We start from the raw sequence: 20,065 nt of genomic DNA, 5'->3' as shown, positions 1-20,065 counted from the left end.
GTATATTTTAAAATTTATATTAATTAAACTAAAATTATATTTAATTTCTAAAATATGTAAAATATACATGAGTTATATTATTTAATCAAATCATTAATTGAATTTACAAATACTTATAAATAAAATATAATTTTTTACATATTTATATACTTTTAATCTAAATACAAGTAATTTTGTTAAAAATGCAATAAAAGTCTACACCAACTTTATACTCTTTTCAATATTTTTTGAGATATTTTATATTTTACACCACTCTATACACCCCCAGAATTTATAATCTTGATTTAAATATACAAACAATTTTAATAATATTGAATCTATATGTATAATAAAAATTATTGAATTTATTATTTTTATTTTATAAAAACATTATACAAATTTATCATACACAAATAACCTAGTTGCACAGTGAATAATTAAAAATTATATTCAAACTATTAATAAATTTAATTAAATTGTAATTTTATAGTCTTTTTAAAGTTTTATAGCAAGTATTTAAAGTAAAATTTATTTATTCAATTTAATTTATAATTTTTTACTTTATAATTGTTTTATTTTAATACAATGAAATTTTATTAATACTAACTATAATCTAATTAGGATTTCAACTGATATTAGAATAAAGTTTTCAATATTTCATTCAACGTTACGTTAAATTGTTGTGTAATACTTAGTTTGAAAATAGTTTTCTAATTAGTATTAATAAGATTATCAATAATTTATTTCTATATTTCAATTTATTTTTTAGCAATTTAGTCATTTAGTTTTTGAAACCTTTAAGTGACAAAATATAATCTAATTTGACTTTTAGATTATTTATTTACTGTAAATATTTTATAAAAAATAATAAGTTTTTAAATTAAATTATCAGTATTTATTTTCAATTTTATTAAACAAAAATAAGTTCAATTTATATATATTTTTTGTTATATTATTTAGTAAACAATTACATATCAGAATTTTATTTGTTAGACTATTAAATTTATACTTAATTATTTACTAAGCAATTCAATTAAACAAAAGCTAACAATAAGTAAATTAAAAGTAAATAACAATTTTTGTGACAAAACAACTTTTGCTTACTTTTTTAGCACTTAGTTCTAGTCATTACAGTATAACTAATTTAATAAAAAAGAGTTTATATATATATTTAATATATTGTATATTGAAAGCTAATTGTGAAACACAATTTCTTTTTATGTTAAATAATTTCTATTATATTATCTAAAGTTGTATAAAAGTGATAATATCAAAAATAAAATAAATGACTAAATAAAATAATAATAATAAATAAGGAAATACTGAATAAACTAAATTCCTATCTAATTCTCTATTAATAAAAATATATCCTTTTTTATTATTTACTTTCAAATAATAAGACAATCATATGGTATTTATATATTATTAAAATATTAAATTATAAGATTATATAATAAGTTATCTTGGATTAGGTTTTATTAAAAATTATACCATTGTTTTTAAAAAGAGAATATAATTTATTAAACAATTTTTAATACACATGGGATTAAATTAATATTTTAAGAACATAAAACATGTTTTATTAAAAAATTAATTTGACAAAATAAAAATAAAAATAGTTTATATTAAATATTCAAAAACACATTAAACATAATAACAATAGGAAATTCCAAGGAAATTATTATTTATAAAAATATTACGTTTTCAAAGCTTTTAAGTGGATATTAATTGAAATGTAAAAAGTTTTTAAGTCTAATGTTTTAGCGCTGAGACTGAAATTTTCACTGTTTATACTGGATTTTCATCCAAAATAGTGCTCCACTTATTTTGTTATCCATGAAATTACAAGTTTGTCATAATATATAAGTTTATTACAATATGAAATAACTTAAAATTATACAATAAAATAACTATAAATGTTTTTATAATAATAATAAAAATCTTATTTTGATTTTTCTCTCCGTTGATATATATGTTAAATTTATATAATATGAGTTCAAAAATACGGAAATCTTGAAAGACATCAATGAATGATTAAAAAAAACTGTTTTCCTATTTTTCATAATAAATTGTGGATAATAGACATAAAAAACTTATTTATAACAATTTATTAATTATAAGAAAGTTAAAAAAGAAAGTTGAAAATAGGATAACTGTTTGAACATTGGGTTGGGTTATAAATGAGACGGCGTTTACTTATACGATATTTTAGTACTAAATTAACATTAATAGTAAAAGTGAGAGAAATATAATAATAATAAGATATTAATGTTAATAATACTTTTATAACAATTATGCTATGTTTGTATTGTTTCTATTTATTTGATATACAGTACACTAGCATTTATAAGTAACAACATTTGTCAACAATTTTAAAATAGATTTTATTAAATAAAGAGATAATGTAAGAAATAAAGTTAAATGCAATGATAAATATGATGTCAATCAAGTGCTAACCAAAAGTGGTACTATAGTTCATATGCAGTATGTTTTGGAAAGTATTGTTAAACATAACACTCCTTTACTCTCAACTATTATTAAACATTTAGATAATATTGTGGTTTATTATTATAAATCTCAAACAAAAATTTACTCAAATATGATAAGAAGTGTAAATTAAGTAAGTCTTTAAACTAATGATTTAACGTTCGCGTGAATGTCTTGTAATACATTTATTGTGTTAAAACTATACACAAGTGTATTACACACTAAAGTAATACATATTTAAAAAAACTATAATAAGTAGTGGATTTAATTTTTTTTTGTTGATATCAAATATATCTATATTTATAACAATTGTCGGACTCCTATATTGAAGAATGTGAACAAATTTCAAAACAAAAGAGAGAAAGAAAAGGCAATTAAAGTTTGAAAAAACTTTTAAATATTATATTATATAACAGTGAATGAGTACATCACGAAATCATTTTAAACACCCGGTTCTCTATTGTGAGAACCGTTTTGATGTTGGAGTGCAAAGTAGGCCAACCTTAACGAAAAGGCTCTCTAATAGAGATTGCTTTCATTTGGACGACTCGATGCCAAACCAGAAAATGCAGTTATAATCCACAAGAGATCACAATTCACTAAAGATTTGTATGTCATTCAAACCACATCTCCAGCAAATATATTCAATGCTTTATTTTTATTATTATCTTAAATATTTGTTGTCTTCTAAATAGTTAGCAAAACTTTTTTCTCATCATTTAATCGATAAATGTCTATAAATACGGAATTCATTTCTAATAATTTCACATTTTGTGTGCAAATTCTTTGGTATTCATTCATGTGATGTCTTGTAATGATTGATACATTGATTTAAAGAATGTTTTTTTCTATTTGCAAAAGAATTGCAGAAGAATTCTAAGCAAACAATTATTTATTCATTTATTGATATTTTTTATTTAAAACTAATGTTTGGATATTCTTAACGTTTATAAATGTTATAAAAATTAGTGTTATAAACCAAAACTGGTATATTAGGAATCGGATCCTAAATGGGATTATGCGAAGAAAACCTGCAGTTTGTTATAATATAATTCAATGTTGTCTAATATATTGCTTACTAATAGCTCTAATTATAGGTAATTATCATAAATCATATATATTTCTAATTTTTTTTACTAAGCTTTCACTGAATATAACTAAAGGCATGACATTAGCGACAGCATTGACAGCTCTCGGAAATTATACGGAAACGAAAAATGCCGGAATCGGTCCGTCCATTAAGTCATCAAAAGTGACCACAAAATATGTCAATACATCTCTAAGTAATTTGTATGAGACAACAATGTCTACACGAGTCAAGAGTCGTACTAAACGTAGTATAATTCAATTGGCGGGTATGATTAGATGTGTGTCGGGTATGATTTGATTTTATTAGTCCATTATCTTTATTAAACTATATATCTCAGGATGTGATCCATTAAGTTATAAGAGTTATGGCTGTTATTGTGGTTATTTAGGCGGTGGAGAGCCGGTCGATGTGATTGATAGGTAGAGATACTTTTGGACGCTTAAGTAGTTATTGACGGTTTGGTCATAAATCTAAATTTGTTGATATGTATAGTTGTTGTCTGGAGCACGACTGGTGCTATACGATGGCCTCATGTCCACAACTACTCATATATTTTGTGCCCTATCAATGGCAGTGTGTAATGCCCGGGTATGCTCGATGTGGTAAGTCATCAAATTTTTTTATCATTTATATTAGCAGCTCTAATGGATACTAATGAATAAAATAACCAATTATTATGACTGGTTATAAATGATAGGTGTAGTGCCATTTGGAGGCATAACCGACAAGTGCTCGTATCAGTTATGCCAATGCGATCGCGCTTTTGCCAAATGTTTGAGTCGTAATCCCTGTCCTATTGATAAACCTCTTTGTCAGTCATCATCAATAATTGCCATTCAAAACATAATTATTGGTTAACATTAAAAATATCATTTGTTTTATATTTCATTTGTTTGTTTAGCAAGAGTTTAATAAATGTTACACTATTTAACAAATAATTTATTTGGATTTTAATCATAATATTATAAAAGTGACCACAAAGTTAACGCACAACATATAGGCAATATAAACAACTTATTAAATATTTTTGGATTTTTAAATTACTTTTTTTTAAATATTTTTGAATATTAGCAGCAAATTATTAAATTTTCCAATATTTTTTTAATAACAACTCAAAATGTTAAACTCAGTGAATCCAATTATTTTAATAATAAATATGAACAACAATTTCTTGTGATATTCATTATTAAATATTTGTTTCCCAGTAATCAAAACATTAACAAAATTATGCAATTACTGACATATTCTATGTTTTATCAACAAAAAAATTATTGGAAATAATAAATTGTTGTTATGTATTTAAACATATATTTAAAAAATTATTTTAAATATAACCATTAAATTCTGTTATCAATGAATAGTTTGTACAATATATGTAGAGTTCTTGTAATTAATTATTGAATAATTATTATTAAAATTAATAAATATCTATTTAAAAAAATAGAAATAAAGCCAAAGTTGTAAAATAATTTTAAGTAAAAACTTCGATTTTAATAATAAAAATTTTAATCAATATAAAACTAATATTGTTTACATATTGATTATTTATTTCTTTATATAATAATTTTTTAAAATAAAAATTATATAAATAATTAAAATATATAAATATAAAAATGTTATAATACAATATATATTTGTCTATAAAACTTGTATGCCTCCCATAATGTTAACAAATCTGTTTTTATAACGTTTAGAAATATCGCTTTCAATCTTTAATTTAAATAATTTAATTATTAGTTAAATAAAAATGTTTTAAACTAAATAAAAACAAAAAATATTTATGATTTACCTTTCGTTGCAAATCTCGAGTTTGATTAATAAGAAGTGGAATTTTAGGTTCAATTTGTCTCATATTTTCAATAGCTGTCAATCGTTTGCTTTCAAAAAGTTTCGACCGATTAGCAGCTCTTTCGGATAAAGTCTCGATATGTTTCAGCTTTTGTGATACATTTTCAATGTATCTAATAATACAATATATTTGCCATTAGTTTATATCAAATCAATTATAATAAAAAAAATCATTACTTAGTGCTATCTTTCATATAATAAAGAACTTTCATTTTGGGTGTCATTAGTTTTGCTAAAAGTCTTTTGACTGCTTCAAGCATTGCTGAGACGCCATCAGGAGTTGTCAACTGTAACAATGGCGGAGCGTTTTGAAACTGATTGGAAGACACTATATCTTCATCGGATCGCAACTCAAATAGTCTCTGATCAAGAAAACCCTCGATCTGTTTGAATAAATACATTAATATAAATGTATTGATTTTTATATCAATTAAAAACATACTTCAATTAATTCATTAATGAAATCATTTCTTGAATTTGTATTCATGAGAACACTTTGTGCGTCCTCTCCTTTGGCAACATTTCCAATGTTATCGTCAGATGACTTTATTTCATCATTGGGTCCACTCGTTATATCCCAATTAATGCCATCACCATCACTGCCAAAATCTATTTGTTCAGAAGATAAGTCATCCTATAAGAAATCAAAAACAATTATCAAATAAAAATTATTGTCAAACCAACCAACCCTTTCAATATGAACGAAATCTCCGTTTCCAGTGGAAGGAGTCTCAGTGCTAGCCGTGTCGTCACCAAAATCAATGCCATCGCCAAAATCAATCTATAAATCATATAAATCATTAAATTTTTCAAAAATTAAATTAGCGTTACTATTGTTATTGTATTACATTATCATTGCCTGCATCTGAGTTAACACCGTTATCATCACTAAAACAAAGTGTAGATTTAAATTCTTCAATAACTTCGGGGACAATACCCGTACGATATTCAAAATAAGTGGTATTTCCCCTCTCAAGCAAATAACACAATACTTTTAAACAATCCATTTTGTCTCTAAGTAAACAAATAAAAATTATTTTAAATAATAAAAAAATAAATATTATTTTACTTTTTGAGAGTAAACGATAAGAATGTCTGATAATAATCTTTAACGAGAGATAATTCTGGGATTTCTTTATATATTTTATCCAATTTTGTGGGCAAATCATTGAGTTGAGCCGTTAACTCTTCTTTTATATTTTGTCCCTTAATTTACATAAAATTAATATACAATTATTGACTAATTTAATAAACTTTTATATAATAATAATATTACAGTAATTCCTAAATTATTTGCAGACAAAGTGTACTCATTTTTGTAAGCATTAGACTGTTTAAGACAATCTTCAACTCCTTTTTCACATTCTTCAATAGTTTGCTGACATTTAGCCAATTGTTTCTTAAGTGATGGCACTTCATAGTTAACATTGCGGATCAAACTCTGAGCCCAATCGGCTATATATTTCAATAAAAACTTTTTAATAAATAGTTTTTGTCGACAATCGATATCATTAAACAAATCAAACCTAAATAAATGCTATCCTTTTCATAGAGTTTTGTGATTTCCAACCAGTCTTTCATCCGTTGAGATGAATAATATCCGAAAACATTTTTTGACTCTTTTTCAGTCACTTTCAACACTTCCGTTATCTTCTGACAAACTGAATACTCGATGTCTAAAATATAATAATTTTTATGTCAATTATCATTTGATCACTATTTTCATTAATTTTCATTAATTTATATTAATATTTATAATCATCTGACATATTGTCATAATTTAGTCAACAATTCTTACAGTTATTAGACAACAATTGTGTAATATTATCATTGGGTGGCATGTCTTCAATTGCAGACTTGATTTTATTACGGATTTCTGTCAACGACTGCTGCCATTCCTTAGGACAATGTCTTCGACTTATTAACCAATCTTTCCATTCAATTGTAAACATTTTCAGTGATAAATATAATCATTATTTAGTGTCCAATACATACCCAACAGTTTATTGGTGTGAATATCAATGGGAAGATTACTTTCACTCATTTGTGACTATAATTATTGATAAAACAAATGATTTATTTAATTAAATATTGTATTAAAAGTCACTTCAATTGATTAAATGCCACGCATTTCATGCTTTACTCTATTATAACAATAATATTAATATTAATATAATACACATATGTTTACCATTTATTACATTAATTACGAACAGAGTATTGAAATTGTTTTTTGTTTGATTTAATTATATAATAACTAAACAGTGAATTTGCAGTATATTTTTACTTTTAATAAAATATTAATTGTAAAATTAGTTATCTATCGAAATGACATAATAATGATTATAATTATTACAATAACAGATAATTTGATTACTTGAATGAATGCATATTTTTATTAATAAGAAATAATTGCTAAAAATAATTGATTTTATGTATTATTAATATATCACTTTTATTCTGTATATTCCTATATATTAATAAAATAAATATTAGAAATAATTACTATTTGTACGGATAATTATAATGACTGTAATTATTTAAAAAACAAATCTTTAATTTTTACAAAATTCTTACACATCATTGTAATAAAAACAAATAAAAAAAAAATATATATATATATATATATATAAATGTAATTTATTATTTAATTACAATATTACACATGAAATATTCAAAAATATTTTAATGCTATTTCAAAGTTACTGATTAATATACAAATCGCAGTATATTGTAATGTATTATACTTTATTATAAGGTAATACATATTAAATTACATAAGTATTTAACAAAATATAAGAAAATAAGTATAATTTTTATATCAAATTAAAAATCAATTACAATAACAATAATAAAAATATTAATTTATAAAAATATAAAAATATTAATTAAAAAAATATTAATAACAGTAATAAGCAGTACAACATACAGTATAATAATTAAACAAAATCACAATTATTAATCTAGATTTGAAAACTTATATTTGAAATATAATTTACAATTATAATTTATATAATTATATTATATAAAATTATGTTGACTTGATTCACACATTTAATATACAAATTTTATATTTGCTAAAAATTCACAAAAATCGATATATATTTTATGATTCATACATAGAGTATATAATCGATTATTGAATAGAAAATCAGTCATCTATTAAATCTATTAGATTTTTGAGCAAATGATAAACTTTTCCTATTTTACAAATTTAATTATAACTTTTGTTCATAAGTTAAATATTCATTAAATCACTCAGTTATCAAATCTAATATTTGTTTTAATATATAAAAATGTCATTCAATATTAGGAGTTAAATCAATAAATTGAGTCAAAAAAATGAATTTCAAATATAAGCCATTTTCACAAATGATAACATTTTTGTGTCAATTGAAGACTTGGTTTCAATGATCAGAAGTGATTGGTTTTCTATCGTAAATAAACTGTGGATTACATAGAATGACATATTTCTTGTAGTGTCGAGCGGTTCCGTATAACAGTAGTCCTGATTTTATCGATAGGAAACTAAATATAATGGCAGGAAAATAGTTATATCCATACATATCAAACATATCTGCAAAATATGATAATAAAAATATATTGTATTAAATATTACCAAACAATTACTAAATTTATTTTTAAATCAAAACCTTGTTTTCGTGTTATAAATAGTGAGAGATAGACACCAAAGGCTACTAAAGAGCTGAGACAAACAATAAGACCCAATAGTTTAAGATTTTCGAGATTATCCGGAGTATACCACTCATCGATCTTATTCTTCAGATATAAATAGTTCAGATGAAACACACAAAACGAAAATATCGCTAATAATTGCAATTATTTTTAAAATAAATAATTATAATTAAATTTGATATTTCATTAAAAAATATAAACTCAAAGTTATACCAGTAATGAATCCCCAAAGAGATGCGTTATAATTGTTGTATTGTATGATAAATATCAGAAATATGGATCCACCGGACAGTATGCCAACCATAGCAATGGTTAGCTTACATATTACGGAACAACTGCTACAACACAACATTCCCCACAATGTATTCATCATTTCAAACATTTATTATCAAATATATTCATAGATAAAAAAAATTACATCAAAATATATATATATATTATAATTTTGTAGATATTTTAATTTTTTAACAAATAATAATCAATTTTATTATATTTGATAAAATGATATAATGTTAGCAAAAGTTGAGTACATTTTGTAATTAAATACTAAATAGACTTTCCTTTAATATAAAATACGCCTCACTTTTCATTTAATTTCAAAAGCACTTCAATTCATACAAATCATATAAAAATGACTTTTTTTTTGACACATTTATTGTTGGCTTAAAACATAACATTTGCTGTAATTTGTTGTGAAGTAGTGATAATATGTGTAAAATTGGTTGAAAATTGTTTTAAAAAATAGTTGAAACAAATATTAAATGCAAATGCAATGCATTTTTATAAACTTTTGACAACAGTTCACATATAGTGACGTCTAATGCCTTTTCATTTAGTTTTTAGTCAATGTTTACAAATAATTGAGTATTAGTTTAGACAATGACTGACACATTGAATGAGTGTTTAAATCAATGACCGAAGTGTATGACTGTATGTCCTAAATGACTGCCCATCCTATCCATACCCTATGCATACCCTATCCATAGATGTAGTACTTATAATGTGATCACTTGTTAACATAACAGTAACATTGATTAACAAAAGGACAGCCCATGTCTTGAATGCCATCCCTTAAGAGTTGTGTCTCATACTGTCATCCCTGAGCTCTACATATGAAACATAAAAACATCGATTGAATGGCTTTTTATGTGATATTAAAAGTGATGTCAAAACACAATCAATATAACAGAGTCTGTCTTATTGTTGATAACACAGTGCTATGACTCCACCCATAGATACTGATATTACCAGTGCTTTATCCAACTGTTCACAAGACATGACAGTACTGTGAATATCATGTTTAACAGCTGTCACTCAATTGGTTCTCAACTTCTTCTCGCAATTATAAACATCTGTTTGTTATTTAACTTATAAATCATATAAATTGTTTGTCAAAAACTTTAAGCATTTTCTAATAAACGACAATATATTGTATAATAAGTGCATTATTTTTAACACAAAATTCAATGTATTTGAAGACACTATTGTCCACACAAAACAAATATTAATCATCAATAGTATCACTGAATAGATCTCATTTGAATTGTCATAATCATCAAAATGTGTGGCGGATTCACGTGTACTAAGAATGCTCTGACGGCTCTTAATTTAATATATATCGTAAGTATTATTGTTTGACGACATTTGTCACAGACATTGATAATATCTGATTGATGACCAAACTGACCAAATGATTGTATATATGATATCATATATATAGTTGGTTTCAATTATCCTGATATCGGTGGCCGCCTATGGTATGGCCGCCAGTAAAGTAACGAGTATTTCGATAATCGGTGGTATCATTGCCTGCGGAGTATTCCTATTGTTGTTGTCGTTGTTAGGATTGGTTGGCGTCCGAAGTCACCATCAAGTGATGCTATTTTTTGTATGATATATCATATGTTTTAACAATGTATTGATTATAATGAAGTTGTGTCCTATTGTATAGTATATGGTTGTATTGTTCATCTTATTTGTTGTACAATTCAGTATTGCCTGCGCTTGTCTGGCATTCAGTAGTCAACAACAGTCACAATTGGCCCAAAAAGGTTGGAATACTGCATCCAAACGGATCCAACAGAAAGCACAAGTATTTTATGATTGTTGCGGTTATGAGACCAACAATACTATAAATCTGATACTTGACAGAGACTGTCCCAATGTATGTCTTAATAATAAAGATATTTGTTATCATATAATTAGATGATATGCTCTATAGGTTAAGTGTTGTCAAGATATAGACAATTGCCAAAACTCGTGTCATCCCTGCGCTCCTCAGATCAAAAAAGCCATCAAAAATGCATTGGAAATCTCAGGTTACGTCGGATTATTCTTTAGCTTTACGGAGGTATTAAACAACTTTTAATAACCAAATGATTATTGACTCTTAATGTCTATTATTATGTAACTAATACTAATTGAATGAATATCTGCCTTTCCTTTATTTACTAATAGTTTATCGGTGTTTGGCTAACAGTGCGTTATAGAAACCAGAAAAATCCCAGAGCTGATCCCAGCGCTTTTCTCTAATATATTAATATTTGAATGTTTTATTGCTGTTAACTTAAATTAAACTCTTATAAATTTTTAATAACTTATTCAATAATTACTATTATATGATATTTTAAAATACGGTAATTGTTTTTTCATAAATTACTAATATATTCATCTTTTAGTTTCAATTAATCAATTTCTTTAATTTATAATTAACTATTATTTATAAATTAGTTAATATTTTTTAGTTAATTTTTTACATTTACATTTAATGCCAAATGATTGATACTATTATTTTTTAGTTAATATCTGTTTGGTTTGCATTTAAATATCGTGGACTCAGAAATCCCGAAGTAAATCCTTATCATTATTTTGTTGATTGATTTTTGTCATAAAACTAGTCATTGTTTTTATAATTATAGTTCATTTCTTTACTAAAGAAATTTTGATATATTTATGAACCAATTTATGTACCAATTTATGATTTTTCATTATATTGACACTAATCTAATCAAATGTATTATATCATGTATTTATTTGTTAAAATTATATATTAATAAATGTTGAAACAATAAAACATTAAATGTGTTATACATTTACTATTTGTTATGTGTTTTATGTTTACCTGAAATTAATTTGATTTTCAACCAAACTAATTAAGGTTATCAATTATAACGACAATAATTATTATAAGTTTATAATAATAATAAATAAAGTATTGATTAATAATTATTTAAACTACCGGTATATCAAATAGTTGTATAATAGTTGCCAAGAAAGTCGAATAGTTAATGAAATAGTTATTTATTTTTAATATTTGAAAATAATAGCCTAATATTACATATGTTTTATGAAACATATTATGAAATAAAATAACAAATTATAAACCAAAATATTACATTTTTAATATTAAAATATTTAAAATTCTTATATTATAAAAAAAAAACTAATTGCAAATTAAATACAACAATACTTCAAATAATACAAACAATTATATATTGACAAAAATAAAAAGAATAATTATTAAATTAATATTTTGTTTAATTTCACAATTGTTACCATAGATTAACAATTAGTTTCTTTTTAAATTGAAACTATATATTGTATTTTTCTTAATTTATTAGGAATATTAATGGCTTTTATAGAATAATTAAGTAAAAATAACATTTAATTTAATTTTAATTAAAATTAACAATTTAAACTATTTTACTCTCTGGTATCAGCAAATTATTTTGCATAAATAAATTTAATGTATTATTAATTAATTTTTTCATAAAAGTTTACTATATAATTGAAGGTAATACTATAAAAAATGAAATTTAATTATATTTTAATTGTATAAATCAAACAAAATTGGCTTTTATATCAATTATTATTTTTAAATGTCTCTGTATTTTGTTAAATAAATTTAATTTATAATAATTTATGAATTTATATACTATTAAAACTACAGAATATTAATATTAATTACTAATATTTATAATTTACTCATTGTATGAATGAATGTTAGTTTTCAATATGAATTCAATGATGAAATGATTCAATCGATACAAACAAATGTGTTATTATATCAACACATAAAACATGTGTTACAAACATATTGTGTGAATAAATATAATATCAATAATAGATATAAATTTATTTATTGTATTGTATATCATATATCAAGATATTATTTTGCCTTATTATCACCAATGGCTGATCCCATTAGCTTATCTTATGATGACTTTGTGTCTACACATTCAAACCAATTGTTGTCATCAGATGTACCGCAAAAATTCTGGCCAACACTTTATCGCAAATTAATTACTGAAACATTTGATGCGGGAATTGATTTTAGGATAGAAAAGATTGTCTTTGAAGATACCATTGATGTCGATGTGATTAATGGAGATTACGAACAACAAGATGGTAATGACGACAATGTTGATGATAGTCACCAAACATATCGAGTCATTTGTATTAAAGAAGATGGTATTGAAGTGAACGGTCAGACCAGTGATGGTATATATCTTATCGATCATATGATTACATACAGAACTGAAGAAATTTGTAATATATTGATACAAAGCAATGGATTAATTGAGAGATTATGTAATTTATTTGAAATGAGTTGCGATGCAGATATCGACAACAATCTAGAGCTCAAGCAAGTGATAGCCCGAAGAGTGGCCAAAGAGTTGTGGAAATGGAACCAAAGCTATTCCATTGAGAGCCAAGAAGTGGAAAATTCATTACCCGTTTGGTATCTCATGGATGAGTTCGGTAGTCGTATCGGACACTCATTTGAGGCCAACTGCCGATGTGTTCCCTTTTATTTTATTCCCCAAAGAATTGCTTATTCATTACTATTTGCCAAAAGTAATATCTCTTTTGAAGAAGAAGTGACTCGTAATTATATCGAGGGATCACTTAATGAGGAGTTTACTGAACACAAGGACTTGTTATCTAAAGCATTGATGATTCCCTGGATTTACGATGACTTATCTCAAGTGGACTCAAACCAAACTGAACCCGACATCGCCTTCATTAGGAGGGGAAGAGTCGAGGAAAGTATTGTTGACAGCAATGCAATGGTTTTACCGAAATTACCTGAAAACAGAAAATTGAAAGTTTATTCTCAATATAAATATATTAATTCATATTTAACTAACAAATCATTTGAAATGACTGATCATTTGTCTGACGCCGATATCCTATGGTTGAGCACTCATTTCAAAGAGTTTAGGGAACTTCATAATGAAAAATCTAATGTCTTTATCAATCAGTTCCCATTTGAACACATAATTACTGTTAAAGATTTGTTTGCTATTGTTTGCAGACGTAAAAACTCTAGTGATTCCGTAGATGAGAATACTTTAGAGACAAGTCCTGAATGGTTGGCCACTACTTATAATTTGCAGACAGAGATTGTTAAGTTTGTCGCTTATTTTCAGAAGCGAGCAAAACGTCATTTGAATAATCTTTGGATTATAAAACCATGGAATTTGGCCCGAAGTCTGGACACAGTTATCACCGATGACTTGAATTGTATAATTCGTTTACGAAATACAATTCCTAAAGTTGTCTGTAAATACATCACCGAACCGGTTCTCTTTCAGAGGTCGGACCTAAACAACGCTTTAGTTAAGTTTGACATCCGATATATTGTTCTCTTGAGATCCATATCACCTCTCGAAGTGTATGTCTATAAATATTTTTGGCTCAGATTTTCTAACAAAGCCTTTTCTTTGGATAACTTTGATGACTATGAAAAACATTTCACAGTAAGTATTGATTTTTATAATCAAAGATCTAATCAATGTTTAGACAGTTTAGTAAAAATAAATTTATATTTTAAGGACATAATATCCCATTTATTGATATACAGTATATTAAACAATATTTATTATAATATATATATATATATATATGTGAGATAAAGACATAAATATAAAATATTGTTAATTTGATTTATTAGGTTATGAATTATAAAGTAAGACCAGAAGGAGATCTCACACCTGATAATCAACAAAATAACTCACAATTTAAACAAATATATTGTAAAGATTTTATCCAAGAATTTAACAAACAGTACGAACCAGACTATGATTGGAATACAATTGAAAAGGATATATACAAGACATTGAAGATTGCATTTGAATGCGCGACTCTTAGACCACCTCCTCATGGAATTGGAGATAATCCTCAGTCCAGAGCCTTATACGGAGTCGACATTATGTTAAAGTGGAAAACTGATAGCCAAACAAAGCGTCGTTATATTCAACCTGTTTTACTTGAGATGAATTGGGCCCCCGATTGTCAAAGAGCTTGTCTTTACTACAACCACTTCTTTAATGATATTTTTTCGACACTATTTCTTAAGGATTTTAATACAAAAGAAAATAATGTCATACTTTTATAATTATTATTTTTGAAAAAATCAATACATAAATGAATTGGAGTTTATTTTTAAATATTAACTTAAAATTAAGGCAATAAAGTATTTGATGGGCATTTGGTGTCGATATCTGAATAAATTGGAAAATTCATAACCAATTGTGAGCACTGGTTGTAGCGTTTAATTCGTGTTTCAATGAGTGGCCAAATCAACTCAAACATGAGTTGCGAACCCTTTCTCGAGAAGTGAAGTCCATCGCAAAGCAAGGTTTCATGATTTGGTTGTTCACTGAAATGCTTATAAATATCTAAGAACTCGATGTCATTGGTTTGTGCCACTCGTACTACTGCTTCGGCATATTTGCCAACTGTTTGGTTATCCTTCTTCGATATGGGTTTTTTCTTTTCATTACAAAACATAACCCATTTATGGTGACAATAAATAGGAGGTGATATCATAATTATTTTATCTTTTGTTATACCAATGGTTTCTAAATGATTAACAATGGCCGTCAAATTATCTTCAAACTCATTGATGGGCACATGTTGTCCGGACGGCGAATCAATATCATTGGCATCATTGGCACCCAAAAGAATGGTAACACACGAAACATCGCTAAAGTTCATCACTGGTGGGAATACTTTGTGTCCAATCATTCTTAAGTAACGACTGTTATAACCGGAGAATCCGCGAACTATGACATCACTGATTCTGTCACAGAATTTATATTATATTTAATGTATAAGTATTGCATAAATTAGTTGAAATGTGTTTCAGATAAACCTCTGCAGTCTGTCGGCAATCAGTGAACCCCAACAGCCCTCCTGTGGTTCAAAAGCTCTCTAATTAAGAAATTATCGGTTATTTAATAGATTTTATATTTTTTTAGTGAAAACCTGAGTTAAAGAATCGCCAAAAAGTATTACTCGATTCCAATTGTTTGCCATCAATGGATCAATTGATCAATAATTTCAAATCAATTAAAATTTTATTTAATAAAACGTTTTGAAAAGTTTATTTCAATTAATTAAACCATAAGTTTAATGTTTGAAATTGTATCATGCTAATTTCAATTTCTAATCACTATTTATTACTAAAATTTAATTTTTATTTTAAAAATTGTATTTTATTTGATGTCACAAATACTTAAATACAAACATATATTAAATGATATAAAAATTGATTTTATTTTCAAAATTGATATATTGTTAATAAAGTACTGTATATTTGAAATTTTGAATCAAATTTGACTAAATTGTTGTCAAATATTAGAAATGAATGTTTGAGTTGTGATACACAAGAGGTCACAACAATCGTTGAAATCATTTGTTGTTTGATTGCAAACGATATAACATTTTCAGCCATTAATTGATTGATTGAACAGATTGTCAGCAAAATGCTAACCAAAGCCCTGTTATTACAAACCCGTTACCAATTGATGCGGTCAGCGATCCGTCGGTCACATGAGACACACATCCCCGAGAAGTACGTCAAGTTCAGGACGGGTCATATGGACGAAGCATTGAAGCCGTCGGGCGATTGGAAAGAGGCCTATAATCGGCAACAAAGCAAATACAATAAGCAACTGATTGCGTCCATCGGCTTCTTTGTGGTCACAATGGCCTATATGTTCAACTCGGGTGACATTCAACTAGTATTGCCGCCGCCGTACAAAAATGAGTGATTAATTGTCGCAAACTATTAATAATTGAGATTTTATTTCAACAATACTTAGCTATTATTCATAACTTAATAAAAAAATTGTTTTTTCAGTATTTTAGTCATTTAGTAGATGTAGTAAAAGATATGTTAAATTGAATAAATTATAACAAAGTTATATTAAATATATTATTTTGTCATTTAATTAAATAATGATATGAAAAAACATTGAAACTTATAATTAAAATGAATACTCGATTTAGAAGTTGATTAGTATTTAAATGAATAGAAAATTTACATTTGATTTGATATTAACATATTTGTGTAAATAAAATGATAATTAAAATATAACTCATATTTAAAAATAAAAAGAACAATTAACTAAATTGTGATAAAATATTACAAAATGATTGTATAATTAAATGATCAAAAATATATATATATATATATATATAAATATATAATTTTTAAGATAATCATTACATTATGTAAAACTCATTTTTTTTGAGATATAAATTGTCACATAATGTGTCTGATAGCTAATACCACAATTAATTACAAACAGTTATTACTGTATTATACAAAAAAATTGAATTAAGCAATGGTTTGAACTCATCAGCAATTATTACCAAACATTTTTAGCATTTGAACTCTTGATTTGCCACTTATTGTGTGGAAAAATATAAATTATATATTTATATATAAATGAAATTTTTAATTAATTTAATTATAACATCTCATGTCAGACCATTAGATTCTAAATTATTGTTAACTATTTTATGTAAATTCCCGTTTGTGGTCGAAATTGTTATTATTTCTATTAAAATATAATAATTCATTAAATATGTTAATATATAGTATATATCTTAGAAGAAAATATACCATTAGATGAAACTGTTTTCTGTTGCTGTTGTTGAGTGACGGGACAGTCTTTGTGTGCGAGAAGTGCTGTCTTAAGAAGAGTGACTTCACGTCTGAGTGAAACCACTTCGTTCTGTGAAAAACAATATTATTATTCATAACTATAGCAATAAGTTATAAATGTGTAAAAGTATAGATTCAAGTCATACATTAAGTTTTTCATTGTGTCTCTCATATTCATCCGCCTTCTCTTCGAGCGAATCGATCCAATGTTTGCGTTTAAGACGACATCTCATGGCAGCAGCTCTGTTGCGCTCAAGAGATCGGGCCTTCTTTTCTTTGGGATCCTCTTCTGGTGCAAACTTACTCTTTCTTCCAGGTTTTGCTTTGGGTGGAAGTGAAGCCAAGGAGGCGTCAACTTTGCTTTGAACACTTGATGACAGACTAGAGCTCGATGTGATGGCAAGTGATTCGCTGTTTGTCACAGTTGTCAATGCGTTCTCTTTCGGTGTAATGTTTGTAACAGTTGTCGGTTGAAGTGATGTTTGATTGATTGGTGTTTGAATTAATGGCAACTGAACTGATCGACCGTCTGGAAGCTTAAGAATCACTTTATAGAGTGAATTATTGTTGGCAATTGTGATCGCATTATCAGCTTTTATTTTGGGTGCTATTATTGCAGTAGTTTTCTGAACGGTTTGTTGTGCGATTGGAACCGTTCGTAATTTAGTTGTATTTATTGTGTTTATTGTCTTAATTATCTGATGATTTGGTTTTGAGATAACAATGTTTGGTACTGTTTGAGTAATTGATATATTATTGTTAAGACTTATGTTAGTATTGGCCGTTCGAATCACTGGAACCGCTTGAAAACGTTGTCCTTTGATAGCAATACTTTTTTGACTTAATGTTTCGGTAGTCGAGTGACCATTTGATGCAGTCGTCACTACACGTGTAACCAAAGTAGTCATTGGTTGCAATGATTCATTTGAAGTGTTATTAATTGCGTCCACTTTGTCAATGTTAGCCGTGTTGGCACCGGTCGTATCCAATGGAAAGTCATGATAGGGTGTATTTAGTGCTGCGTTAACTATAGCCATAAGACCTTCATTCGGGAAAATCGATGGCGTATTGAGCGGTGAGTCTGATGTTGTAGTAGTGGTCAATATATCGGGTATTTTCAGTTTCGTAATCGGATTTTTCAATGCATTTTGAAATGACTGCGCAAATGGATTGCTAACGGAACTGGACTTCGAGTTACAAGTATTGCTATCTTCAGCGGTCTTCGATTGGTTCGTATCGTTCAAAATTGGTGTCAAATTTGTGATCTCTTGCATCTCTGAATTGAGTCCAACTGCTTCCCAATTCTGCAAAAAGTTGCCCAAAATTCGTGACGGAGTGGGTGTTTGGTCTGCTATTGTGAACGATGTCGAAGATATCGTCGGAAACTTTAATTTCATTTCGTGTCTCTTCTGGTGAACCATTAAGTGATCAATAGTTGAAAATCTCTTTTAAAATCAAAGATATAATGTATTTAAATATAATTGTTGTCATCAATGGCACCAATGGATCATTTAATGATAATCAACTACAAAGACATACCATAAGACAATCCTTATCGCTGCAGACAAATGGCTTGTCGTTGGTGTCAGTCATGGTGTGAGCCAACCATTCAATACATATCAATGTGGATCAACTCAAGTGATGTCTAATTGATGTCAATGTCTATACATTTACTTGTATTTAGTGTTTAATGTTTAGTATATTTTCAAAACTATGTAATTCTATTGAGTATTCATTAATGCATTCAATGTATGGCTTAATCTATACGGCAATACATTTTGCATAACAATAATAATGTCTACAGAGTGTCGCTTTCAAACTACAATATATATACATCAATAGCACTAATGTTTTATTTAATTTATATTTATTGTCCAAACTTTTTAAAATAACATTTCAATTATTTAGAACTTTATTTGTCTCTAATTTAATGTTATTTATCATTCAATATACTATTAATTCAATTAAATTCAAATAAATTTCCGAAAGCCTTACTCTCTATCGCT

At 26.3% G+C, this 20,065-nt stretch overlaps 7 protein-coding genes across 7 annotated transcripts; 3 read left to right on the top strand and 4 right to left on the bottom strand.

The window, feature by feature from the left end:
• The first annotated feature begins 3,631 nt into the window (after positions 1-3,631).
• LOC128960338 (basic phospholipase A2 PA-10A-like) lies at positions 3,632-4,414 on the top strand. The gene is made up of 4 exons (XM_054306409.1): positions 3,632-3,842; positions 3,894-3,975; positions 4,049-4,158; positions 4,254-4,414. The coding sequence occupies exons 1-4, from the start codon at positions 3,632-3,634 to the stop codon at positions 4,412-4,414; spliced, it is 564 nt and encodes a 187-aa protein (XP_054162384.1).
• Positions 4,415-5,194: 780 nt separating this feature from the next.
• LOC128959623 (CDK5 regulatory subunit-associated protein 3-like) lies at positions 5,195-7,546 on the bottom strand. Its single transcript, XM_054305617.1, has 11 exons — positions 7,400-7,546; positions 7,203-7,334; positions 6,931-7,080; positions 6,681-6,859; positions 6,474-6,610; positions 6,253-6,418; positions 6,093-6,185; positions 5,847-6,038; positions 5,582-5,787; positions 5,346-5,517; positions 5,195-5,266 (listed from the first exon to the last, which is right to left on the bottom strand). The coding sequence occupies exons 1-11, from the start codon at positions 7,446-7,448 to the stop codon at positions 5,195-5,197; spliced, it is 1,548 nt and encodes a 515-aa protein (XP_054161592.1). The 5' UTR covers positions 7,449-7,546.
• A 1,053-nt stretch (positions 7,547-8,599) lies between these two features.
• On the bottom strand, positions 8,600-9,494 carry LOC128959959 (uncharacterized). The gene is made up of 3 exons (XM_054306000.1): positions 9,314-9,494; positions 9,058-9,231; positions 8,600-8,981 (listed from the first exon to the last, which is right to left on the bottom strand). The coding sequence occupies exons 1-3, from the start codon at positions 9,480-9,482 to the stop codon at positions 8,812-8,814; spliced, it is 513 nt and encodes a 170-aa protein (XP_054161975.1). The 5' UTR covers positions 9,483-9,494; the 3' UTR covers positions 8,600-8,811.
• A 39-nt stretch (positions 9,495-9,533) lies between these two features.
• Positions 9,534-11,632, top strand: LOC128959536 (tetraspanin-13-like). Its single transcript, XM_054305512.1, has 5 exons — positions 9,534-10,720; positions 10,821-10,988; positions 11,052-11,264; positions 11,322-11,450; positions 11,558-11,632. Exons 1-5 carry the CDS (start codon positions 10,661-10,663, stop codon positions 11,630-11,632), a joined length of 645 nt encoding a protein of 214 aa, XP_054161487.1. The 5' UTR covers positions 9,534-10,660.
• Positions 11,633-13,233: 1,601 nt separating this feature from the next.
• On the top strand, positions 13,234-15,536 carry LOC128959483 (tubulin--tyrosine ligase-like protein 12). The gene is made up of 2 exons (XM_054305442.1): positions 13,234-14,862; positions 15,057-15,536. The coding sequence occupies exons 1-2, from the start codon at positions 13,291-13,293 to the stop codon at positions 15,498-15,500; spliced, it is 2,016 nt and encodes a 671-aa protein (XP_054161417.1). The 5' UTR covers positions 13,234-13,290; the 3' UTR covers positions 15,501-15,536.
• On the bottom strand, positions 15,503-16,468 carry LOC128959484 (isoamyl acetate-hydrolyzing esterase 1 homolog). The gene is made up of 3 exons (XM_054305443.1): positions 16,373-16,468; positions 16,260-16,318; positions 15,503-16,187 (listed from the first exon to the last, which is right to left on the bottom strand). Exons 1-3 carry the CDS (start codon positions 16,421-16,423, stop codon positions 15,566-15,568), a joined length of 732 nt encoding a protein of 243 aa, XP_054161418.1. The 5' UTR covers positions 16,424-16,468; the 3' UTR covers positions 15,503-15,565.
• Positions 16,469-17,864: 1,396 nt separating this feature from the next.
• Positions 17,865-19,797, bottom strand: LOC128959600 (cyclic AMP-dependent transcription factor ATF-7-like). Its single transcript, XM_054305596.1, has 4 exons — positions 19,599-19,797; positions 18,206-19,504; positions 18,018-18,129; positions 17,865-17,952 (listed from the first exon to the last, which is right to left on the bottom strand). The coding sequence occupies exons 1-4, from the start codon at positions 19,650-19,652 to the stop codon at positions 17,873-17,875; spliced, it is 1,545 nt and encodes a 514-aa protein (XP_054161571.1). The 5' UTR covers positions 19,653-19,797; the 3' UTR covers positions 17,865-17,872.
• Between the last annotated feature and the right edge of the window lie 268 nt (positions 19,798-20,065).

The sequence above is a fragment of the Oppia nitens genome, unplaced genomic scaffold, assembly GCF_028296485.1.
Source record: "Oppia nitens isolate AA-2021 unplaced genomic scaffold, nextdenovo-longstitch-racon4-pilon3 scaffold4_pilon_pilon_pilon, whole genome shotgun sequence".
In the NCBI taxonomy this organism is placed as follows: domain Eukaryota; kingdom Metazoa; phylum Arthropoda; class Arachnida; order Sarcoptiformes; family Oppiidae; genus Oppia; species Oppia nitens.
This window is presented reverse-complemented; position numbering and strand designations above follow the sequence as displayed.